Below are 24288 nucleotides of genomic sequence, written 5' to 3'. Positions count from 1 at the left end.
AAGTCACTTGTCTTCTGGGGCAAATCAGTGATAGATGCAGGCATAGAAAGGCCCGGACACCCTGGCCCAACCTGGAACAAATCTCATGGGCCATGCTAGCTCCAGAGCTGCCCTTGGGGTGGGCCTAGGCTGTCACTGGACCTGCATCATGGCTCCATTTCTCCCTCTGCCCATCCTGCTTCCCTTCCACTGTGTTGACCCCCAGGTCATTCCTCGCTAAGTGTCCTGCATGCTAAGCTCTGTCTCAGAGTCAGCCTCCTGGGAGGCACAACCTGGTACAGCCAAGTCTGAGGAAGGTGGGCAATTGGCATTTGCTTGAAGGATGAGTTGTCTGGGGCCACTGCAAGGGGCCAAGATAGTCTCCCTGCTGGAAGGAGCATCCCTTTTACTAAGATCCCAGGTGCTTGGCTGGCTTAGTCGGCTAAGCATCTGCTTAACCTTCAGCTCAGGTCATGAGCCCAGGGTCCTGGGATCGAGTCCCACATCAGGCTCCCTGCTCTGTGGGGAGTCTGCTTCTCCCTCTGCTTCTGTCTTTGTCTCATATGAATAAACTCTTTAAAAAAAAAGTGGGAGATCCCCTCTGTTGTAGTCAGCTTTCAGTACTCCTTCCTGATGCTCAACCCTGAGGAAGTGGCTGCTGCTCTGGACCTCCAGCTGCCCCTCTTAATTGGACGGGATCAGCATCCCAAACCCAGGTTTGGAAAGCAGGTCCTTTACACCTCTGGTTCTCCAAGCCGTCATGCTGTGTAGAATCGTGAGACAAAAGCCTTCACGGGGGCCTCGGTTACAAGGATCACCCACCACACATGTCTATGTATTTGTCTGACCTCCTTTTAGCAAAGACTTTCTATGTCAATTATTCCCACTTAAGTTTGCATTCAGCAAGTGTCCTACCGCAGATGAACCATTTTGTTGTGGTGCAGATTACTTAAAATTCTCTGGTCATTATAATTCTTTCGGCTGTCTAGCACATTCTGAGCTGAGTCTCATGACCGACATGTGCAGTTATCCTCAGGTCCTGGTGCTCTCCACTCCAGTCCTTGTTCCAGAGGCCTCTGTCCTGTTCTGATGCTGAGAACATGATTGTGTGTAGTATAAGCTGCTGGGGTGTGGGTTCTACAATGTTACTGTTGTTCTCATTCTCAAAAAATGAATAAACCCTGGGCTGGTGGAAGGAGACCCCTGATGACCACGATGAGATCAGATCTGGGGCTTCATTTTCCCATTCAATCAGGCTCTTCTATTTTCAGCTTCTTCCAGGCAGCAGGGGACTCTTGGATGCTGGGCCTGGGTCTTCAGTGAGGGAAGATCTCCCATTGGTTCAAATCTGATGATTTTCAGAACACAACTTTGGGGTAAAACTTAGATGGTGTAAATGGCATGCACAGACCCCAATGCTGTCTCCAGCTCGCCCTGTGGCTATGGGCAAGTCTCTTCCCTCTGTGTAAAATGGGAGCATTGAGGGATGATTTGGTGCCAGCCCTAACACTTCTGGGATCCTTTTCAGAGTTGGGAGGGCACTCTTGGGTCTGGATGCGGTTAGAGCACCAAGGAGCTGAGAGAGAAGCAAGGAGAGCCCAAGGGTTGGCCAGGGTGATGGTGAGCAGGCAGGGCAGGAGCTGGCTGAGCCAGATGGGCCTCGGTGATTGTGATGTTTGGTCTGTCAGCCTCCCAGTGGTGAGGGTGATCGATGAAGATGGAAGAGGCTCCCTACATCATCCATCGTCGTCCAGAAGTTTAAGGCTTGCCGAGCCTAACACTTCATTTCACAGATGGTGAAACTGAGGCCCAGGAGAAGAAGGGACTTGCCCAAATTCACAAAGTGAGGCAGGAAGAGAAGCAGAACTGGAACCTGGGCCTCCTGGCTCCCACTCAAGAGAGACAAAGAGGTGGACAGGAAGGGAAAGGAGGCCATCTCCTCCACTGTGAGCCCCTTGTGGTGGCCAGTCACTTGGCAGTGGCCACGTGGATGACAACAAAGCCCTTGACGTCTGGGAAGTGGGGGCTGATGAGATCCACCTGCAGCTGCCTCGGGCCGCTCTTGGACGGGGTGATGCTGAACTGGACGGAAGCCTTCTCCTGGGGCTCCAGGCTGGGCACGCTGGGGAAGGGGATGGTACAAAGGCAGACTGTCAGCCCCCTCTCCTTCCGCATCTGGCCTGCCCTCTCCAGAGCCCTTGGGATCAAGGTCACACCTTGAGACCGACATTCAAGCCCTGTCAATATGCTTCTAGCTTCTGTTTCCCTGCCACCACTCCTCATTCTTTCCAGCCAGCTGGGCCTGTGCCCTGACCATACCTTATACCTCCTCTCTCTGGGCTTCCACCTGCACTGTTCCTCCCACATCGGATGTCCTTCCCATTCCAATCACACCCAAGGACAAGATCACATCTCTCTTCTTCTAGGAGACCCTCCCTGACTCCCTAGCCATGGAGACCTCTAACTGGGAAGCCTTCCATCCTGCTCCATACCTGAAAAGCTTCTCGATTCATCATGTAAGGCCCAGCTCCACGGTGGCCCTTCCCTGATTCCACCCCATCCCTATTCAAGGGCTGTCCCTGATTCCCCGGGCCCCAGGGATCCATCCCTCCGCACACATCGCACTGTCCTCATTTGACGGTCCCGTCTGTGAGAACACTTCTTCCGGCAGAGCCCTGTCTGTTCATCCCGGTGTTCCCAAAGGTCACCAAGTGGCTCAGAGAACAGGTCATTCTGATCATGTGATTAAGGGTCACGTGAATGAGTGAGGGGGTGACTGGGTGAGTTATACACCTGAACTAATGACTAAATCAATGAAGGAAGAAATAAATAGATGGAGGCTGGTGTGTCTAGGTCATGAGCTGGTTCCTGGAGGCCGAGAGTCTCCTGCACCGCCCTCCGTTGGTCGCTTTCCCATGGCCCATCCTATAAGGAAGGCTCCCACTCCCAGGCTGACACTTACTCGATGCTGAGCTGTCCCTGGAGAAGGCCACTGCCCTCCACCATCAGCACACAGTCCTCCACTCTCTCCAGGAGGGGGTTGACCAGCGTCACTTTCACAACAACCGCCACCCCTACCACGGCGGGGCCCAGCACCTGGAGGGGTAATCCCCATAAGTCATTGTCCCCCTCCACGCTCCCCCAAGAAACCCATGGGTCCCAGCAGGAACACTGGCTGGAGCCTGGTGTGGGCAGGAATCATGGCTACCCCTTGCATCCATCTGCTCTCCTACTGAGCTCCATCATTATATCTAGCCCCCTGCATCCACGCCGCTTCTCTCTGCCCTTGAGAGCCGAAGCTGGAGCTAAAAGCACAAAACCCCCAGCCTCTGATGCTCTCCCCAAGCCGTGTAGGGGGCCTGCCAGGAAAAGGATGCAGACAGGACTCACCTTGATGGTGATGAAGTCCTCCAGAGTAATGTCCTTCTCCACCAGGAGCTTCTCTCCTTTGGTGACAAAGCACATGGCAGCCAACAGGATCTTCTTGTCCTCTGTCAGGTCTTCCTTATATTGCGAGTAAGTTATTGTGATTGGGATCTTTTTCTCTGGAAGGGAAAGCAGAGGTGGGGTTAGGGGTCTGATACTCTTTTTCAGCTGAATCAGGGGGAAGAAGGGAAGGCTCCATTCCTAGTTACACCTCCTTTGGTCCTTGCCACCAACGTGAGATGAACATTATTATATTATTGTCAGTTCACGGATGAAGATACCTAAGCCTCAGAGAGGTTAGTTTCCGGTCCAGCGTCACACAGCAAGTAAATCAAGGAGCCAAGATGAGATGGGATTCAAATTCTCGCCAGTCGGCTACCATGACACCTGACAGTTTCTCCAAAAACTCCTGGAACTGTGCTTAACCTTTCCCTAATCATTCCAGATGCAAATCTCTCAGACCATTAACAGGAATCCATTCACTGTTTATTGAGGACCTATGGTGTGCACGGTGTGCTGGGTGCAGAGAAGGGAGGAGAGTCAAAGGTCAGCCTCAAGCTTCCAATCCAGTAAAAAGGCCAACTTCTTCACAGCTTCTCCAAATCCTCCCTCCCCATTAAGGCCCATCTGAGTCAGCCCCCAAAATGGGAAGCCTTCATGGGTACCCCACTCAGTGATCTCGTGTCCTTTGCCTGCTGAGCTCCTGTGGTCCTCGACATCTGGGGCTCTCACCAGCCGCAGACACCCTGCCTGTGTATTTATTTCCCTTGAACATGGGTCACCACAGAGCACAGCGGACTGCCAGTTATATTTGGGTGTTTTTGGACCATTGTATTTTTCCTTTAGGTACAAATGGGTACAACGTATCTGATTTGCTCCTGGCCTGACCACCCTCTGCTGTTCTTCCCCTATTTCTGTTTCCTTCCTGCCCCTGAGGGCATTGGTTTTCAACCTGTGGAAAAAGTCCTTAAAGGATTTGAACCTGGTTCACTTTATGTTCCCCTAGAGCTTTGCATATAGTAGATGCTTCTTGAATGCCCAAATGCTGATCCATATGTCAAAACTCTACATTGCTGTATGGGTTTCCTTAGTCCAGTAGGTCATGACTAGGTGAATCCTTAATACAAGAGCAACAATGAATAATTACGAAAGCTAACTTTTACTAACTTTTACTGCTGGGCACTTGGAAGCCATTCATTGATGAACTCATTCAATCCTTACAACAATTTCATGAGCAAGTATCATTATCCCCAACTCATAATATCAATAATGCTATCAATCCCTACAATAAATTGCATGTCCCTTAGGTGGTCAGAATTACACCAAACACTTTATATATGTTCTATCATTTACTCCTTGCGTGGCGGGAAATTGGTGGTTTTCAAAGCATGGTCCTGGGACCAGGGGCATCAGCATGACCTGGGAACTTGTTAGAAATGCAAATTCTAAGGCTACTCAATAAAACATTAGCAAATTTAATCCCACAACATGTAAAAAGAACTATCTGTATATTTATTTAAAGATTACACATCTATTAAAATGATGTGGATGAAGAGCTTATAAAAATATTTGAATAACAATGTGATGTGAACTGAGAGAGACACTAATAAACACTGAGTTCTCACAGTGTAATCAGATCTGTTTGGCAGAAAGCAACAGGCATTAAAACTGGAAGGAAAATATGTTAATAATCTGGAGGTGGGTGGTAGGATCACAGGTGATCTTGCTCTGTGCCCTCGAAATCTTTAAGGAATGTATATTACTTTTAATATGAAAAAAAAAAAGCCAGGAGAAAGTGCATGTTAATTAACATTTCCCTACGCAGCGTTATTTTGCAATTTGGATTTTGTGAAGAATAAGGGAGCAAAAAAAAAGTGAAAAGGTGTGTGACATCTCCTTCACATGTTTCCCCTCCGTCAAAACACATGAGCTTCACCAGAAACTGGGCCCAGAAGAACAGTTTCTTCGTTTAATTGAATCGAGTTCGGAATGTTATGTGAGGGCAGAGAGGGAGCGAGGGGGTGGGAGAAAGAGAGAGAGGAGAGAGAGAGAGAGAGAGAGAGAGAAACAGGAGGGAAGGGTGCAAGGACAGAGAACGCTGTGGGGATGGCAGTAGATGCGTTTAGAATTTTCAGGACAGAGCCTGGCACATGTGAGCACTTAGTAGCTGTTTCTTACTGGTCCGTGCTTCTCGTATAGGACACCTGCAGCCAGGTGGGCTGCAGAATATGGTGGATTTTAGAAAGATGACAAGGCATATTCCATAGGTTGTGAAATGCTCCCAGCAGGTATTTGTCCGGGGAGTCAATATTCACATGGCTTGAGATCACCTCACCTGCACTCAAGTTTGCCACCAGATGACCATGGACTTTTACTACTAGTCTAATTAGTTAGCACCTCTGAACTCCGCTTTCTCACCTGTCAGGTGGGGAACAGGAGGCAAAGCACTGATCAAATGCTCAGAGACATCCCTGTCTTTCCTGGGAATGAGCACAGCTTGCTGGGAAGTCCCGCTTGGTCCCCGTAGAGAGGGGTCAGGCTGGCCAGTCCCCCTCTCCATGCCCCCCCTGGGCGGCGGCCCCCCTACCTTCTTCGGGCCCCAGTCGCACCGTGTGGGACTCGTGTAGGATCTCGGCCACCGGCCTGCGGGTGTATAGGATGGTGGCACCGCTCAGGTTGACCCGGACCCTCTGGGCCCGGGAGGTGAGGTTAGCTAAGCACAGAGCCAGTCTCAGGTCGTGGCCCAGCATGGGTGGCTCCAGCATCTTGAACTTGCCGGTGACGCTGGGCTTGGTGGCAGGCTCCATGAGGTCCTCGCGCCACAGCCCACGGCTGCCTGCCCTGCGGACCCGGGTCCTCCTCCCGGGGGCTTCCACACCGAACAGCTTCCTCACGGCCTTACGGTACACCTGCCTCTCCTTCCGGGACCCTGGGGGCATCACACCTGGTGAGGCGGGTGCCCCTTTCCTGCTCCTCCCATCCCGTCCCCCGGCTTCTCTTGTGCCATCTCACCTCCTCCCCACGGAAAACCACCACTCCTTCACCACTTCAATCCACCACGCCTGGAAGGGCTCCGATGGACAGCCCAGGAGCCAGGTGCACACCACGGCCATACGTACCGTGTTTGGTTCGGGGACTATTTTAATACATTTTAAATCAATCATCAAAGACTTCAGATTGGGCAATTTCGCACAAAAATACAGGTCTGCAACTTCTCTGCCAGCTGGGGCTGAAGACTCATCTGATGAGGACTGCCCACATTTTTGTAGACTTGCTATGTGCCAGGCACCGCAGTTCCAGGTACTATATTTCCCCCCTAGGAAGTCGGTGCTACCATCAGCCACATTTTATAGATAAGGAACCAGGGGCACAAAGAAGTAAAGTGACTCAGTAGAGACTCGAGATTTGAACCCAGGCAGTCTGGCTCCATATCCATGTTGTTAATCACACTCCCTTCCCACTGTCTACATGGCAGGGATGGTCTAGAGCCAGGTAATGGGTGCTCCCCTCAGCATCATAACACACAGGGCAGGGCCCGCCCAGGCTGGTCTGCGGTGGGCCCTCTGCGGCAGACAGGACATCTTGGGGGGCTGTTGGGGGCCGCCCTATTGCCCTTACCTTCTGGATACTTGTAGAGGCCCGTGATGTCCACGCGGGAGTCACTGCCCACGGCCTTGGTGCTAATGCACCTCCCAATCTTCTTGGTGTCCGAGTATACCCGCTCCCGGCTCTCATCCTCGTGCCAGAGCCAGGTGATGTAATCTGCGTTGACCTCCGCGAACACAAAGGGGCCATCGTGGGCCAGGTGCACGTCACCCTCTCGGATGGCAGTGACGGAGGCTGGGCCGCACCGGAACATGCCTGGGCAGGAGGGATGGGTGTGAGCAGCAAGGGTGAAGGGGAGTGGGGGTCCGGGGTCCTCCAGGCTGAGCCCATACCTTCACTCTCCTCCTGGGGGGTGGCGTCCAGAACCTGCCAACCATTGTAAGAGGGGCCCAGGTCCCGGCGGGCGAACCAACTCTCATTCCAGACGTGGAAATTCCTGCCACAGAGAGAAGATGGGGCAGGATGGCCTTCAGTGAGTACAGAGGCCCATGGGATGGCAAGTTCCTATTGTGAGCCAGGCCCTGGCCCCAAACTCTAGGTAGGTATATATATGTGTGTATATATATTCTATATATATGTAGGTATATGTATGTGTGTGTGCACATATGTGTTGTTCAAGGTACAAATACAATCACAAAGAAGACAGAACATTTTGCCCTCGTGCAGCTTACATTCTAATAAAGGAGAAAGTTAGGGAGACAGGCAAAAGTAGGTAAGCAGATAGAGAAAACAAATACAAGTACCAATAAATGCTGTGAAAAAAGAGACCTGAATGGCAAGTGACTACTGGAAACCTGTTCTAGGAAAATGACATCTAAGATGAGGCTTAAATAAGAAAGGATTAGGGGATCCCTGGGTGGCTCAGTGGTTTAGTACCTGCCTTTGGCCCAGGGCATGATCCTGGAGTCCTGGGATCATGTCCCACATCGGGTTCCCTGCATGGAGCCTGGTTCTTTCTCTGCCTGTGTCTCTGCCTCTCTTTCTTTCTCTGTGTGTCTCATGAATAAATAAATAAAATCTTTAAAAAAATAAGAAAGGATTAGCCATTGGAAGAGTGAAGGGAATAGTGTTCCAGGCAGAAGGAACAGCATGTGCAAAGACTCTGAGACAAGAAAAGCTTTGTGTCTTTAGGGAACTGAAAGTATTGTAAGTATCTCTGGGCTTCAGCCAGTATGGGGTTAGGTAGGGGTCAAACTATGCAGAGCTCCGTAGGTCCTGGTAACCTTGGTAAAGAATTCAGACTTGAAGTTTCCTGTGTTAAAGATGAGAACATGAGACTAGCAAAGCAACATTTTTGCACAAGGTCACACCACAAGGAAACAGGAAAGAGAAACCCTGGTTTGCCTGACATGGCATCTTTATAGCTGACCCCAGGACTCCTCTCCAGGAGGCAGTGGTCTTTGTGTGGGAGAATATTTGGATAAGCACTTGGGGGTAAACTGATAACCTCTGTGGTGACAGGGGTCCCAACATCAAAAGACAAGATATTTTGTTTTTGTTTTGGTGCCAGATGAACAGCATTACATTATGCTGCTAATACTGAGTCGGTAAAAAGTGGAGGAGTGAGGGGACTGTGAGTATGTGCGTCCTTGCGTCTGCAGAGCCTCCCTGTGAAGAGGTGTAAGAAGCTAGTGGCTGCGCTGCCTCCGTGAGGACAGGAGGCGGGAACCCGGTTGGGGGGAGACATCACTATAACCCACTTGGTACCTTTTGAATATTAACGCACATGCGTGTCTTTCCTATTTAAAAAATCACATTAAAATGAATTGTTTAGCGATGCCCGAGTGGGTCAGTGGTTGAGCATCTACCCTTGGCTTGGGTCATGATCCCAGGGTCCTGGCTTGGAACCCTGTGTCCAGCCCTGCGTCCAGCCCTGCGTTGGGCTCCCTGCTCAGCAGAGGCTCTGCTTCTCCCTTTCCTCCCATTTCTTGCTATTTCTGTCACTGTCTCTCTCTCTCTCTCTCTCTCTCAAATAAATAAATAAAATAAAATGAATTGTGTAAAGCCTGTGGGAAGAGTCTTGCCAGGGCTGAGACACACACATGGCCCGAGGCAGCAGACAAAGAAGCTGAGGCAGGACACAGGGGTGACCATGTATAGGGAATCTGGGGGAAGGCTCAGTCCCATGGAGGGCGCCCTGGGCTTCAGGGCAGCCAAATCTCCAGCCCCCCCACCTGGGCCTCTGGGTCATGTGTCCCGGGGCCATCCCTTCTGCAGATGGGCTGGGGACCCGAGGGACTAGCACCCACCACATGCTGTCCTCTGTCAGGTCCTCCAAGGTCCGCCCGAAGGAGTCCACGTATTTGTCCACGCTCAGGTTCCTGTCCGTGTCATGGGCCGAGTTAAAGTTGGACACGACTCGGGTGGCGATCCCCAGGCATCTAAGGACTGAAAAGCAGGAGCCCCCCAGGAGGCAGAAGGGACCCCTCCAGGAGGCGGAAGGGGGCAAAATAAAAGATCCAAAGTCACACAAATGAACTTAACTATTTGGTTTCTCTTATCAGCAACCAGACTCCTATTTCCCCATCACCAATAGGGGAAAAACTTGGGGTGGGGTCTGTGCACATGTATGCAAACGAAGGCAAATGATGGAGCTGGCTTGGGGTCAGGGGACCTTTCCCTGGGTACCTGTGCACATGACTCCAGCGAAGACCCAGCACTGGCCATATTTGACAGGCTTGAACCTGCCCTTGAACCACTTGTGCAGAATGGCCACGCTGCCGCTCCAGTGCAGGGGGCTGGTGCCGCCGCCGTACTTGCCCTGCCACTGGCCTTGAACCACGCCCCTGTCATTGTTGCTGTTCACCTGGGCAGAGGAGGCCAAGGGTCCACCACCAGGCAAGGCTTCCCTCCTCGGGACCATGCCATTGTAAAAGCATCTTACACTTTGTACCAGTCATTCAGGGCCACCTCTTACTTTTAAACTATCTGAAAACTGGAGGCACCTGCTCTCTTAAAATACCTACTTTGGGTACCATTTATTGTTTTTAATTACCTTCCATTGGGATACCCTATTGTTGGAAACTACCTATTATTTTACAGCATTTCTTCTTTTAAATGATCTATTTGGGGGGCCGTTGGTGGTAAAATTATAGAGGCAGCTAATATTTATTAACTGTTTATTGTGTGCAGACCCTATTCCAAGGGCTTCGTGCATACCATATCAACCCATTTCAAAGTAGATTTTGTTATTTTCTTTCTTTCTTTTTTTTTTTTTCCATACGAGAAGACAGATTCAAAGGGGTTGAGGGAACCATCCAAGTCACACAGCAGGTTAGCAAAAGGGTGGGTGAGCCCCAAGTTTAGGACTTTTGACTAGAGCCCCACAGGGCTGTGACACTCCACTGTCTGGAACCGGTCACAGCTTTTGAGTCTCTGTTTTTCAACATTTCTCTAAGGTCTCGAGGAATGAAGTGTATCAACTCTGAGGAAAATAGCTTCATACATTCCTGGAATCACAGATATCCACCCACTTATCTTAGCACCTGCTTACAGTAGGCCTTCTGGCTATCTTTTGAGGAGGAAGAAGCATTATTGTGTGAAACAGAATAAAGACGGGCCTCCTCTGGTGGCGAGTTGGGCCTGTGTATCCCCTCCCTGAGTCTGGGCTGGCCCGTGACTACTCTGACTGATGACTATGGGAGAAGGGAAGCTGTGCCAGTTTCCAGGCCCAGGATTTCTGTGTGCGACTCGAAGCTTCCAGTTTTTCTGTTTTGGAACAATTGTTTCAGCGAGAAGCCAGCTGCTGTGTCTGATTACGCTGAGATCACCATGCTGTGGGGAAGCCCAAGCTGGCCACGTGGGAAGGCTGCATGGAGAGAGAGCCATGCCCAGCCAACCTCAGCTGTTCTAGCCAGCCCAGAGCAGGAGCCAAAAACGATCCCAAGCAAGCCACCTTGACATTCCAGCTCCAGCAGACACAGCATGGAAGAGAACCAAAGAACCACTGACCAGTAGAACCAAGGCTCCAGATATATGGTCTCATGAAACCATTGCAGCCACCTGCAGGTGTTCAGACAAGCCCAGCCGAAGCATCTTGAAGCAGACAAGCCGTTCTCATGGTGCTCGGCCCAAGTCCCTGATCTATAAAACTGTAAGCATAGTAAGTAGTTGTTTTGCGCCACTGAGTTTTGGTTGTGGTTTGGGACAGTGATAGAGAATTAAAACAAAATGTGACTTGGGAAGATCATAGGGTGTGATCCTGGGGTTGGCTCAGGGGCCCATGAGGAAGACTGTGTACAGGGAACACAGGTGGGGCTCCTTACCATGGCGCTGATTGCCCTGGTGACATAGATGGGGTTGTGGCGGTGGGACACGTCGGTGGCCGGATCGTTTTGGTGAAGAGGACTTCGGTCCAGGATGGAGAGGCAGATGTTCAGAATCTCCTCCTCAAACTGTCCACAGAGAGGCTGTGCTTAGAGGCCAGAGCTTCACCCGCATTCCAGGCCCTCCCACGCATGATGCTTGCCCAATAGGTCCCTTGTGTTTTGCAGGGAAATTTGCCTACTTCCACCCAGGAACACCACAGAGCATCCCAAGTCTCAGAAACCCTCCCTCAAAGAGTCACTGGTAGCCAGAATCTCCACCGTAATCATGTCCCCCCCTCTTCAGTAACCACCCCCAAGACTCCCCACTACCCATGGTAAAGTTCGTGGTAAGCTGGTGACCCTGGAGCCGCATCTCTCCTGCTGGCACACTCCTTCTGTTTAAATGACTTTTTTCAAATACATTTGCATGAATTGACAACATTTCAAAACTGGAGGATCTTTGCATACAAATTAAGATTTCTGGTCTCTGAAGGTCTCTGAAGGTTCTTTGGAAGGTGTGGGGAGCCCTGGGTTCACTTTCATATGGGGTCAGAAGAGGTGGGTGCCAAGGAGTGGTTACCCCTTAAGTGGACCCTAAACTCTCCAGGACCTCGTCCGAACCCCAGACTAACTTCCAGCTGCTCTGCTGAAAGTCAGGGTCCTGGACTTGCCCAGCCAAACTTTTTTTCAGGGCACCTGAAGGCCAGGCAGCACCTGGTCCTCTTGCAGTCCTCCTCTGCTCCCTGACTTCCACCACCATGCGGCTGTGGGCTCTGCCCTCTGCCTCGTCACGTAGTGCCCAGCTCCACACTCAGCCCCAAGACCATGAAGCCTCCACAATCCCTGAGGTGGGGTTTTAACACTCTTCTGACTTCCCTCTGCCCCCTTCTCTGCCACTCTAATGCCCCCATGTCCCCTCCGCCATCACATGTTTTACTGTAACTATTTATCTGGCCAGTGGCTCTGAAGCGTGGTCCCAGACCAGCAGCAGCAGGACCACCTTGACCGAAATGCACATTCTCAGGCCGCACCCCAGGTCTCCTGAATCAGTGCCTCTGGGTGGGGCCCAGCCACCTGTGTGTTTTGAAGAGCCCTCCCTGGGACTCAGGAGCTTGCCCAAGACTGAGAACCAACCTCATCCCCACCCCCCGGGCTCTGAAGCTATTTATTCTTCTGTACTGCGCTGCATCCAAAGCACCTCCCCGTCCAAGGACCCAGCGCAGGCCTCGGCACAGCTAAGAGTAGTGAATGAGCGGATTTGCTCTAGGGGTCAACCTCGCTTGTCCCTGCCGGGAGGAGGTGAGCAGGCTCAAGGGCTCCTGCGCTGACTTTCTGCACACCCCAGCCTGCCTCCCCCCGCTAGCCTGTGCCCCTGGAGACCTGCCCGTAGTTCCAGCCCTGGGCTCGGATGTGTTTCTCCACGCCTCGGAAGATGATCCCACTGTCGTTCAGCACGTACTCCTGTCTCTCCTCCTCTGAGTCCAGAAACACATCGTCCTCTGAAAAGCAGTTGTCAGGCCCGGCTTGGGCTGGAGCTCTCTCGCCTTGCAGGCCTGGGGCAGGGGCTACATTGGGGAGTGCCTGGAAACTTGGGACAGGGAGGGCAAGAGGGGCTGGCAGGCCCCTGGGCTGCCTTCTGGCCAAACCCCATTCCACCAGGGGGAGTCCATTACCCAGGCGAGGACACCCCCACCCAGCCCCAGACTGAGGGACTTTAGCAAGATGACCCCGCTTGATGCCGACAGCAGCCTCATGTTTCTTAAATATTAATAAGAGTACTGACCCCAGTACTCCTTACCATGTCCTGTGTACATCACAAGCATTAGCACTATGATTTCTCACCATTATCCCAAGGGGTAGGCCCTGTTATTACTCCCACATCACAGATGGGGAAACCAGGACTCATGGAGGGAGGCGAGTTAGCAGCATGGGGACTAAACCAAGGCTGCTGATGGCAAGAGCTTGGGGCTCTCCTCCCACAAGGCCCCATGCTTGCCGACTGCCCCCTCATACTGGAAACCACTGATCCCTGCCCCCTGGCATAGGATCCTTTGTAGCACCTGCTACCGGGTTCCTCTGCCCAGGGCTCACCTCTGCCTAGGCCCAGCTGTTTTGGCATTCACCTGCCTGTTGCTTAGCCTGCCTCCCAGATCCCCTGCTAAGGGCGGGCCCACCTCTAGGACAGCTTCCAGGAAATCCTCTGCCTTGGACTTGCCAGCTCCTACCTGGGCACCACGGGTTGAAAAGGAGAACAAATTCGCCCAGCTTCCGGTCATTTTGCTTTCGGCGAGAGGAGACCCTGGTCCTCATCAGGTAGCGGCCAATGACAGCATTGGGAGGGCTGGTGATGCTGACGGTCATGGTGTTCTCCGTCTGAGCCTCCTCCACCGCTGTCCAGTTCTGGCCCACATCCGGCTCCGATATCTGGAACACAGCTTTGGTGTGGCAGTCCTCAGATGCCTGGGGTCCTGGCAGAGAGGAGAGGGAATCGGGAGATCCAGGTGCCCCTAGGAAACCCAGCTCTAGGGAAGAAAAGAAAAGCTACAAGCCTGGAATCCACTGCAATGTTCACTTCCTGAATTTCCAGGACACTGTTGGGGGCCACCTCCACTGTCCCCATGTCCCACCCACCTCCTGGATCTAGGAGAAAGTAACAGGACCCCTGAAACCAAAGTCTGCCATTCGTCTGTCAAGGAAAGAAAAGTGGGCAGCCCTGGTGGCCCAGGGGTTTAGCGCTGCCTTCAGCCCAGGGCGTGATCGTGGAGACCTGGGATCAAGTCCCATGTCGGGCTCCCTGCATGGAGCCTGCTTCTCCCTCTGCCTGTGTCTCTGCCTCTCTCTCTCTCTGTGAGTCTGTCATGAATAAATAAATAAAATCTTAAAAAAAAAAAAAAAAAGGAAAGAAAAGCTTGGGCCCCAAAGGTATCTGAAGAATTTCCACAGTTTTCCAGAGCCCTAGGATTCCTTAGTAGGCAGAAAATTCCAGAGCTGTGGCATCTGTCTCATCACCTGCTGGCAGTACCTGCCAGCCATCCTCAGCAAGTGTCATCAGGAGCCTCTAGGGGTCAGAGCTCGCCCACCTGCAGGGGTTGGGACCTGCTTCCCTCCAGTCTGGGTTGATGACCAAGAGGTCTCAGGTCACTGGTCACAGGACACATCTTTCTGGATGTAGACCAGCGCGGGGCGCTGGCGAGACAGGTACCTGTCTCCACGGTGAAGATGATGGTCTCCTGGTCCTCCAGGGGTCTGCTCAGCTCCAGCCGCAAGGTGAACACCTGGCCCCTGCGAACCACCAGCTCAGGGCCGGGGTACTCCTGGGTGTGGTGGGCAGCACCATTTTTCCGGCTGTGCCAGTCCACCTCGGTGACTCTGACCCCTGAGTAGGGCAAGGGCAGGGAGGTGAGGCGGAGCCCTTGACACCCTTCTCCCCTGCGCTGTCTTGCCCTCCCACCTGCTTCAACCGGCCAGTCATTTGCTCCTGCAGCTTCTTTTTTTTCCACTGTATTATTCCTTTTTATTCCCTGTATTCGTTATTCGCAGTAGCTACGTTCCTTAAAGTGTCCGTGAACACAGAATTAGCAAATACTGAGCCATTACTCTTAGCCTGACCCCCAACCCACAGGCCCCCGAGCGCCCAGCTGACAGCCGGCGCCAACTTGGCAGCCGTGGGACTGAGCTATCTTGTAAGCAAATCCTCCAACCTCTGGTCATGCTGCCTCCACTGATCCCAAATGAAACAGAAGCAAGCTGTCCCCACTGAGCTCTGCCCAGATGGCGGTTTGTGAGTGAGAGAATGATAGCTGTTGTTTTAAGCCTCTAAGTGTTGGGCGGCTTGTTATATGGCAATAGATAATTGAGACATTCAGGGGCCACAGGAATAACTGGGGTAGAATTTCCCAACAAGCTCAGCGGCATCAGGACTCAAAGTTAGATTTTATTTAAGTAGTATCAGTAAATGTGAATTTCCTCCCACCATCCCTCCCTCCCTTCCTTTTTATAGAGGGGGAGGGGTAAAGGGAGAGGGAGAGAGAGAGAATCTTAAGTGGGCTCTACACCCAGTGCAGAGCCCCATGCTGGGCTCGATCTCATGACCCTGAGATCACGACCTGAGCCAAAATCAAGAGTTGGATGCTTAACTGACTGAGCCACCCAGGCATCCCATGACATATTTTTCACTTCCAAGTTTGGGTTGTCAGTTCATACCTGCTAAACTTTTCAACATGTACCTCTGGTGTCTGGATAAATCTTTAGGACTCTTCTTCAGCAATAACACTCAACTTCTTTCCAATATGTAAATCCTAACTCAGAGGCCTGATAAGACTGTCCCAGGTGATGTGAAAGCCACCCTGCCCCCAAGTATGATAATAAGAATAATAAGATGAATACCTAATACATATATATTTAACACACACCATGAATTAGACATTATCTTCTGTGATTTACATTTATAAATTCAGTTAATCCTGTCACTAAGCTTGAGGTAAATACTATTATTACCCCTCATTTTACATATGAGAAAACTCAGGCACAGAGAGGTAAAGTAACTTTACAAAGGTCACACAGCTAGTATGGGTGGTGCCAGGGTTCCATGCTATCTTGCCTCTCTGGTGATCAAGGGCCGAAACCAGGAATTATCAACTCTTGAGTCACTGGGGTGTGGAATGGGGCAAATACAGGACTTAGAGCCAGCAAATCTAGTCTGACCCCAGTTGTCATCTCTCTTGCCCTTAGACAAGTCACCTCACCTTTCTGAGTCTCATGGTCCTGATCTAAAAAATGGGGGCCATGATAGTACCTACCTCACAGGATTCTTGGAAGGATTCAGCCATGAAGACTGCCCCCTTGCCCCAGGAAATCCAGTGGTGTGGCATTTTGCATATAGAAGGCACTAAGCAAGTGTCATGTTCTTTCATCTTTCTGGGGAAGGTGGGACCTACACTCTGATACCACAGGTTTCTGTCCCTTTTCCTGCTTACCCTCTGCCTCCTCCCATGGGCAAGGCCAAGTCTAAGCCCTCCACACAGCCTGGGAGCCCTGAAGAAGTCCTACAACAAATTCTTCCCAACCTTCCACCATAGCTGGAATGGATCTGGTCCCAGGATTACTCTTCATTAGCATCTAACGATTATGGACCAGTGACAGGCAGTTGTTAACAGTGCAAATGTAGCCACTGTACCTCCTGGCTTCCATGACTTCTTGGGGGTGCTTCTCCTCCCTCAAGGAAGACTCTTTTTTTTTTTTTTAATTTTTTATTTATTTATGATAGTCACAGAGAGAGAGAGAGGCAGAGACACAGGCGGAGGGAGAAGCAGGCTCCATGCACCGGGAGCCTGATGTGGGATTCGATCCCGGGTCTCCAGGATCGCGCCCTGGGCCAAAGGCAGGCGCCAAACCACTGCGCCACCCAGGGATTCCTCAAGGAAGACTCTTAGCTCCTCAGCCTGGTTTTGAGACCTCCACTGGGAGGCCAGCTCCCCTGTCCAAAAGGCCATCACTCATTTCCCCACCCTTGGCTCCTACAGTAGCACATCCCAGAGTCGCTTAAACGTGGATCAGCATCCTAGATATGCCATGTGCTTATGTGTATCCTTCAGCCTGATTTAACGTCTCTTGTCCATAAAATGGGTGTAATAATGGCTTTCTCTCAGCTTTTTTTTTTAATTTAATTTATTTATTTATTCATGAGAGACACAGAGAAAGAGAGAGGCAGAGACACAGGCAGAGGGAGAAGCAGGCTCCATGCAGGAAGCCAGACGTGGGACTTGATCCCCGGTCCCCAGGAGCACACCCTGGGGTGAAGGCGGGGCTAAACCACTGAGCCACCCGGGCTGCCCTTCTCTCAGCTTTAATAATCAGATTGAATAAGATGATGTGTGGAAAGCACTTGGCATATATCAGGCTCTCACCAAATGTCTATTTTGTTCCTTCTCCCGTCACATGACACGATGATTAATTTTATGTATCAATCTGGCTGGGCCACGGTGCTCAGATATTTGGTCAAACATTTTTCCAGGTGTTTTTTGTGAACGTGTTTTGTGGATGAGATTCAAGTTAAATTGGTAGACTTGAAATAAAGCAGATTACCCTCCCTCATGTGGGTGGGCCTCATCTATTCAGTTAAGGGCTTAGTAGAACAAAGACCAACCATCCCTGAGCAAGAAGCAATGCTGCCAGCAGACTACCTTTGGACTCCCAGTGGAACTGTAACTCTTCCTTGAATCTCTAGCCTGCCAGCCTGCCCTACAGATTCTGGACTTGCCAGTCTCTATAATCGTGTAAGCCAGTTCCTTAAAAAAACCCTCTCTCTGTCCTCTGTATTGATCTATCGATCTATCATCACTCTATCTGATAAAATGCAGCAACATGGAAGCCACCATGCTGGGGAGGACCTGAAGAGAGACCAAGATAGAGATGTCTGAGGAGCCCAGTCACTGGATACAGCAGGAAGAAGCCTCCATGATGATTGCGCCCCAGCCACAGTCAGACTGCAAGGCTTCTAAGCAGTCTTGGTTGGAGGTCTGCTGCTGATACCACTAAGTTTACATTTCCACTGTGATTTCTCCCTGAAGCCCAAACAATATATTCAACCATCTACTTGAAATCTCCATTGGGCGGTCTTCTAGGCAAATCCAGCCTAATACACCCAAAGCAGAAATCTGGATTTCTTCTCCACTCCATCTTCAAATCCCTACTCACCTGCGTGTTGGTAGATGAAATCTCACCTGGCACTCAGGTCCAAACCAAGGAATCTTTGATTTCCCCTTTGCTCTCACATCCCTTATCCGATCCAATTATGAAGTCCAATTGTGGCCATCTCCAAATCCTTCCTCAAGCCCATCACACACCTCGTTTTCCATCACTACCCTAGGCCAAGCTATGGACATCTTTCTTGTCTGGACAGCAACAGCCTTCCAACTGGTGTTCACTTATGAGGAGGTGAGCTGGTGCTACAGTTTCCATACCCAGGCCTGACGGTCATGGAAGAGGCTGGTTCTAGCTAGCTCTGACTAGGCTGAAAGCCCTTGCCTGGCATCCTGATTTGGGGATAATGACCGAACATGTGAATGGGAACTTACACAGCTGACATCATAGTCCGAAGCTTGGGAGCTCCTACAGCCCTTATGAGCAAGGTGGATGAGCAAGGACTGGTTCCAACAGCATCCTGTCTGGTGGGAGCTGTAACAGCAGTGCCAGGGACTTCCCACTAGCTCGCTAATTCTCACACCTGAAAGTAAGATGGGGAAGCCTGCCACCACTTTAGCCCCAGTAGTCCTTGGTCAGGAACCTTCTCAAGTCCCTGAAATTTGAGCTCAGGTGGCCTCTGTTTTGTCTGCAAACACAGGCAGGAGCTCCAGTTACCTCGTACATGGATGGGACTGCCAGCAGTGGAGCTGGAACGGCCATTAGAAGCCCAGTGCTGGGGATGCCTTGGGTGGCTCAGTGGGTGAGCATCAGCCTTCAGCTCAGGGTGTAATCCCGGAGTCCCAGGTTCTAGTCCTGCACTGAGCTGTCTGTGGGGGTGCCTGTTTCTCCCTCTGCCTCTATGTCTGCCTCTCTTTGTGTCTCTCATGGATAAATAAATCTTAAAAAAAAAAAAAAAAAGAAGCCCAGGGCTGCGTTTTACTGACCAAAAAGTGAGACCCAGAGATGGGAAGAAAGGGACTTCTTCCCCAGGGACACTAAGTCAAGCCACACACTATAGGGGACAGGCCAGAACAGGATGCAATTGTTTGTTTTTTGTTTTTGTTTTGTTTTAGGGGATGAGTGAGGAACAGGGGATAAGTTTACTGGGTAATAATTATCTTAGTGCTGGCACGCCCCAGGGATTCTTGCAAGGGGGGTGGTTAGGAGGTAAAAAGAGTCCCTGGGCTCTGGGTCATGGGTTCAAGTCCCCAGGATCCCACCTTGGCTTCACCTTTTCCAGTCACAGCCCAAACCAGCTCCCACCTCCCTTCTGGGCATCTGTGGCCTTATCACAGTGGGGCAAGAGCGGGAGGAATGAATCACAACAGCCATTATCATCATTATCCCCAAATCTCAAAGACCATCTCTCTTACTACTTCCTGCCTGAGTCAAAGTCCCTCCTCTGAATTCTTGGTGGATGCAGGATTAGAGTTCCAGCCTGCATACCGCAGAGGCAGCTTGTTCCCCACCCTGATGTTAAAAAGTGCTCCCTTCTGCTGAACCATAGGCTTTTTTCTCCCCATTTCCCATTTGTCTCCGCTCTGCCTTTCCATTACTCTCACCAAACACAGCTCTTCCTTTTGGTCCTTGTTGGCTTTGCAGAGGGCTGTCACTGACAAATCCTGACCTGTTACCCCTACCCGCGCAACATCTGCCCTGACTCAGGGGGTCACTGCTCTGGTGCCTGAGCCATCTGTACTCGTGAGCATCACACTCTGGTGATCTGACATTCATGGGCTGTCAGGGCTGGGGGTGGTGTGGGGCCAGGGTCCCACGGGGAGAAGGCAACTCTTCTGGAGATTACAGCCTAGTTTTGCCCTAACTGGTGTCCTCAGCCCTCATGGGGGTTCACAGGCACAGAGTATGGGAGCCTTCCTACAGGGCAGTCCAAGGCCGGGAGACAGATGTGCATGTGGGATGGTTTCCAGAACGCTTATCAAAACAAACCCGATGTTACCTCCTCCATGTGCTCAGCTTCAATTCTGCCCGGACTAATGTGTCTCTAATCAGTCATCAGGGAAGCCCAGACATAATTGTTTGCTTACATGTCTCTCTCCTCCACTGGACTGTGAGGCCCAAGAAGGCAAAGCCTGGGTCTTACTCTCTCTGGGTTGTTAGAGTGCAGCTCAGGGCCTGGGGCAGAGTAGAGGCTCAGTGAATGTTGGTCGGATGAATGAATGTCCCTCCTTGTCTCTCGGTGGAAACTAGGGTGTGAAAGGGAAACTCCCCAGCTTCCTGGCAAGCCCCTGGGGATCAACACCTGTGCCCTGCCAGCTGCCCACACCCCAGCCCCCCACCCACCCATAATCCCCTCTGTAGGGCTGCCACATTCCAAAACCTGCCCTTTCTTCCTGTCTTCCTCCCTGCAGCAGGCCTGGGCCTAGGTGGAGTACCTGCCACTGGCTCCCTGTGGGGTGTGGGTTAGGTCGCTTCCTCTCTCTGGGCCTCGGTTTCTCATCTGTGAAATGAGTCCAGAAGAGCTCTTCGGGGTTGGGTTGTTGGCAGTTTGCTGAATCAAGTGCTTCAGATACCCCCAGGACTCCTCTCAGCCCCTCCCCACAACACACGCACCCCACCCCCCTCTAAGCCCCTAAGTGTGCCTTCCTTTCCACAGGCATTGGGCACCCGATTTCAGAGGCACATGCTTCAGTTCCAACACAAGCTTCACCTATCATTGGGGCTGTGTGACCTGAGGCAAGTGACTGAACCTCTCTGAACCTCAGTCTTCTGGTGAAAAACGGGAATTTGTGCTAGTAGCCACCTCCTCAAGTTGTAACGATTAAGGGAAACAAGTCACGTGGAGTACTTAGAGCAGTAAGTTCCTGGCACATATTAAGTGCTGTTAATCAGATTGTCAGTGCTGGCACAAGGACTGCTGGCTGCCAGTCCAGTGTTCTGCCAATTAGTGTTCTCCTGCGTCTTCCACTTATTGGCTGTGCAGTGCCAGGTAAGTGAGTGGACCTCTCTGAGGTTCAGATTGCCTTCTCTGAAAAGTGGCAATAATAATATTTTGCTCATAGACTTTTCGGGAAGATGAGGTAAGGACCCTAAGCAGGGCTAGGAGAAAAAGCATCTCCTAACCCAGGAAATCCAGAGAGTGAAGGGCCATTAATAAACACTCTGGGGCAATAAGCTTCAGCCAGGGTGAGTGGTCTCCCTCTGCATATGGTACTTAGCTCAGTGCTGGGTCCACGGGTAGCTGGGTCAGTACCTGGGCAGCCTCTTCCTCTCCCCACATCTCCCCCACCACTTTGGTCCATGCCTCCCTGCTCCCACACACATTGTTTTTCTTTTTATTCTCCCTTCTTCACCTCTTGCTTAAATCACTGCATGGCTTCCACAGCCTCACAGCATTTTCCATCTCACGCTGTTCAATCCATCCCGTTACTATGGAGAAACCGAGCTTCCGTGTGGAGATGGGACTCTCCTGGCTGCACCAGGGTCAACCTGTCACTTTCCTTGCTCTGGAGCCAGCAGACCCACAGCCACTATGCTGGCATTCAGGGTCCCTCACCACCGGCCCCTGCCTGCCACACCCCTCCTGGCCAAGGTCATCTCCTTTCCAGCTCACCTGCTTACCAGCTGGCCCCAGACAGCAGCCTGAGAACGAGTTCTACTTGGAGGGGAGGTTGGCTGCCACACCCCCAGCTCTTCACCACCACCCTCAGCTCTGGCTCACCCCCCAGCATTTTCTCCTCCTGCCCTTGGGTGACGCCAGACAGCTGGCAGTGCTCTCCTCCCCAGATCTCCGTCCCAGCCCCAGGGATGACACCCAGTGGGGTGAGCCCAGGAGGCTCTGCTGACACCAGCAGTCTCTCCCAGACTCTGGACTCCATGTAATTGGTTTTTAATGGGCCCCATTATGACCCTATCCTGAGTGTGCTTCACGAGCACCTGACCTCCACAGCTAAATGATTAACTGGGGAGTTGCCTGGGGCCACTGCCCAATCTCTCTTTCCTTTCTGGCCCTGTTGGAAGCTGCTGGCCTCTCCCACCAGTGGGCAATATAGTGAGAACATCCCAGCCAGGGCCAACTGTGCACAGAGTAGGTCCCTTGATTCTTAGAATTTCCAAGCTGAAAGCTTATTAGAATCCCATAATGGCAAAAGGGCTTCATTTCACTTGCTGGCACTGATTGCTAGGACTGCTAGAAGAACTATGCTGAGTTGAATTCTGGGGCCACATTTGGGTCCTGTGCGGGGCGGAGTTTGGGGGTCAACTAATGATGTCTGCCATGGACAGTGGGGGAAAGAGCAACAGCACACAGGCCACACCTTTGCTTTCAGAATCCCACGTCTTGGTCATTCAGGCACTAATTGCACAGTGGCCAGGTGTCTACTGCTCTGAGGAGGAGGTCCTGAGAAGCCAGGAAGACCCAGACTAGGGAACTGAATTTGACCTGTCACTTCCATTTGCTAGGTGTGATGGGTCTCACCCTGTTATTTTACAGGTGGAGAAACTGAGCTTCGGAGGGAGGAATGGCCACCCAGCGGGTTAGCAACAGATCTGACACTGGAACCCCCTGTTCCTGACTTTGCTCCCAGAGGGGTCTTTCTCAGCAATTAAAGTTTGTCCACTTTAAAACTGACAGTATATCAGAGCAGTAGGGAAGAGGGGCCTCTAGGTACACCCTGAAAAAGTAGATCCCGAAGGAAGCAGAGCCAGTCCCCTGTGACCCAGGGCTAACAGGGAAGAAGCAGCACCAGCTCTCAAAACAGCAGTCTGGGGTGTGAGCTGGGTGGCAAGGCCTGGCCCTGAGGGAGCAGACCATCCCAAGAGCCAGGAGAGCCCCGGATGACCATAAATAATAGCAACTGCCAGGGTGGAATGAGGACAAATTCAAATATGACAAAGAAACTAAACTACCTGTTTTTGAAAGTAAATTCAAGACAAAGAAACTAAACTACCTGCTTTTGAAAGTAAATTCAGACAGCAAATTCAAATATGACAAAGAAACTAAACTACCTGCTTTTGAAAGTCAAAGAATAAACAAGAGTTGACTCATGTGATTGTCACATGATCCTGGACAATAGAAAATAAGTGGTATAACATTAGGAACATCCTTTAAAGACCTATGAGAGGAGGACCCCTGCGTGGGCTGTCTTGCTCACCCCTGGACCCCAGCACCCAGCCAGAGGAGGCTTAAAATACGTAATTGCTAGCAGACAAGTTCTTGGGGTGGAGGCAAGTTTGCCCACAGTGGGGGTGCATTTTCTGTGTCTGCTGCCTATGAGGTCCCACATGAGATATTGTGGGGGCGTTTGGCACACTTGATTTTCATCAGTTCCTCGCAGCAGGCCTGTGAGATGATTTGTATTATAATTCCCACTGTTACAGATGAGAAAATGGAGGCATCAAGAGCAAATTCTCCTTCTCAAGGTCACATGGCTATTTTGACCTCAGATAGAGTTGCTTTTGCCCTCGAGTCTTTGGGGTGGGAATTTGAAGAGGATGCAGCTCATGGGGTCTCTCTCTGTCGCCGATCTCTTCCTCTGCTCACCAGGCAGGTGGGGAAGGCCTGGCTCCAGGCCAGGGAGGGCCCTGCCATGGCCTTGCTGGGCCATCAAGGATGGCTCTTTCTATCTCTGGGTTTCCACGCTCTCAGGAACATGAGGGAAGAGTGCATGGATTGTGCAGCAATGCAATCCTAGGGATCCACGCTCGAAGTTCCACTGCACCGACCCCCCCCTTTCCTGAAGCTCCTCTCAGGGGCCCGGTGCCCCGGGGCCCCAGGCCCTGCCCACTCACCTGCCATGCCGGGGCAGGCCTGCCCTTGCTTCCTCTGCGCGGGTGTGCGGACCGTCTGATCGGCGTGTTGGAGCAGCCAGCCAGCCAGCCCCGAGTTCACGAGGCAGATCTCGGGGTGCTGCTGGGCAGGACAGTCAGCATCCTAGAGGAGGCGTGGCCCTTCTCACCCTAGCAGCGACACCTAATCACCCACTAATTGCCCTGGGTTGCACCTCGAGGGTGTCCATCGTGGGAGTGGCCTCGGCCAAGAGGCTTTCCTAGCACAGATTTGGGAGCTGGGCTGTGGGAGAAACTTAGGCCCAGAAAGGTCGCAAGCCTGGCAAGAACAGAGGAGGGGGGAGAGGAAAGCAGCTGGGAGCTGTGGTCCCCCGTTCTCATCCTCCCAGCAGCCTCCGATGAGAAAATGGAGGCTCAGAGAGGGCGCCTTCAAGGTACATGGCAATAAGTTGCAGAGCGGGGACCGGGACCCAGTGCCGGGCTGTCTGGGGCCGGCTTCTCCCATCCTGGGTGAGAGGAGGAGGTTCCGAGGCCGTGGCGC

General features: G+C 51.7%; 1 protein-coding gene across 1 annotated transcript; it reads right to left on the bottom strand.

The window, feature by feature from the left end:
• Positions 1-1947: 1947 nt before the first annotated feature.
• On the bottom strand, positions 1948-23977 carry TGM6 (transglutaminase 6). Its single transcript, XM_041732386.1, has 14 exons — positions 23963-23977; positions 23751-23892; positions 14521-14694; positions 13544-13786; positions 12699-12817; positions 11277-11405; positions 9640-9817; positions 9261-9399; positions 7344-7447; positions 7024-7266; positions 5993-6334; positions 3370-3524; positions 2942-3075; positions 1948-2101 (listed from the first exon to the last, which is right to left on the bottom strand). The coding sequence occupies exons 1-14, from the start codon at positions 23975-23977 to the stop codon at positions 1948-1950; spliced, it is 2271 nt and encodes a 756-aa protein (XP_041588320.1).
• Between the last annotated feature and the right edge of the window lie 311 nt (positions 23978-24288).

Source organism: Vulpes lagopus, chromosome 18 (assembly GCF_018345385.1).
Source record: "Vulpes lagopus strain Blue_001 chromosome 18, ASM1834538v1, whole genome shotgun sequence".
Classification (NCBI taxonomy): domain Eukaryota; kingdom Metazoa; phylum Chordata; class Mammalia; order Carnivora; family Canidae; genus Vulpes; species Vulpes lagopus.
The sequence above is the reverse complement of the archived record's forward strand: the minus strand, read 5'-3'. Positions and strand labels throughout refer to the sequence as shown.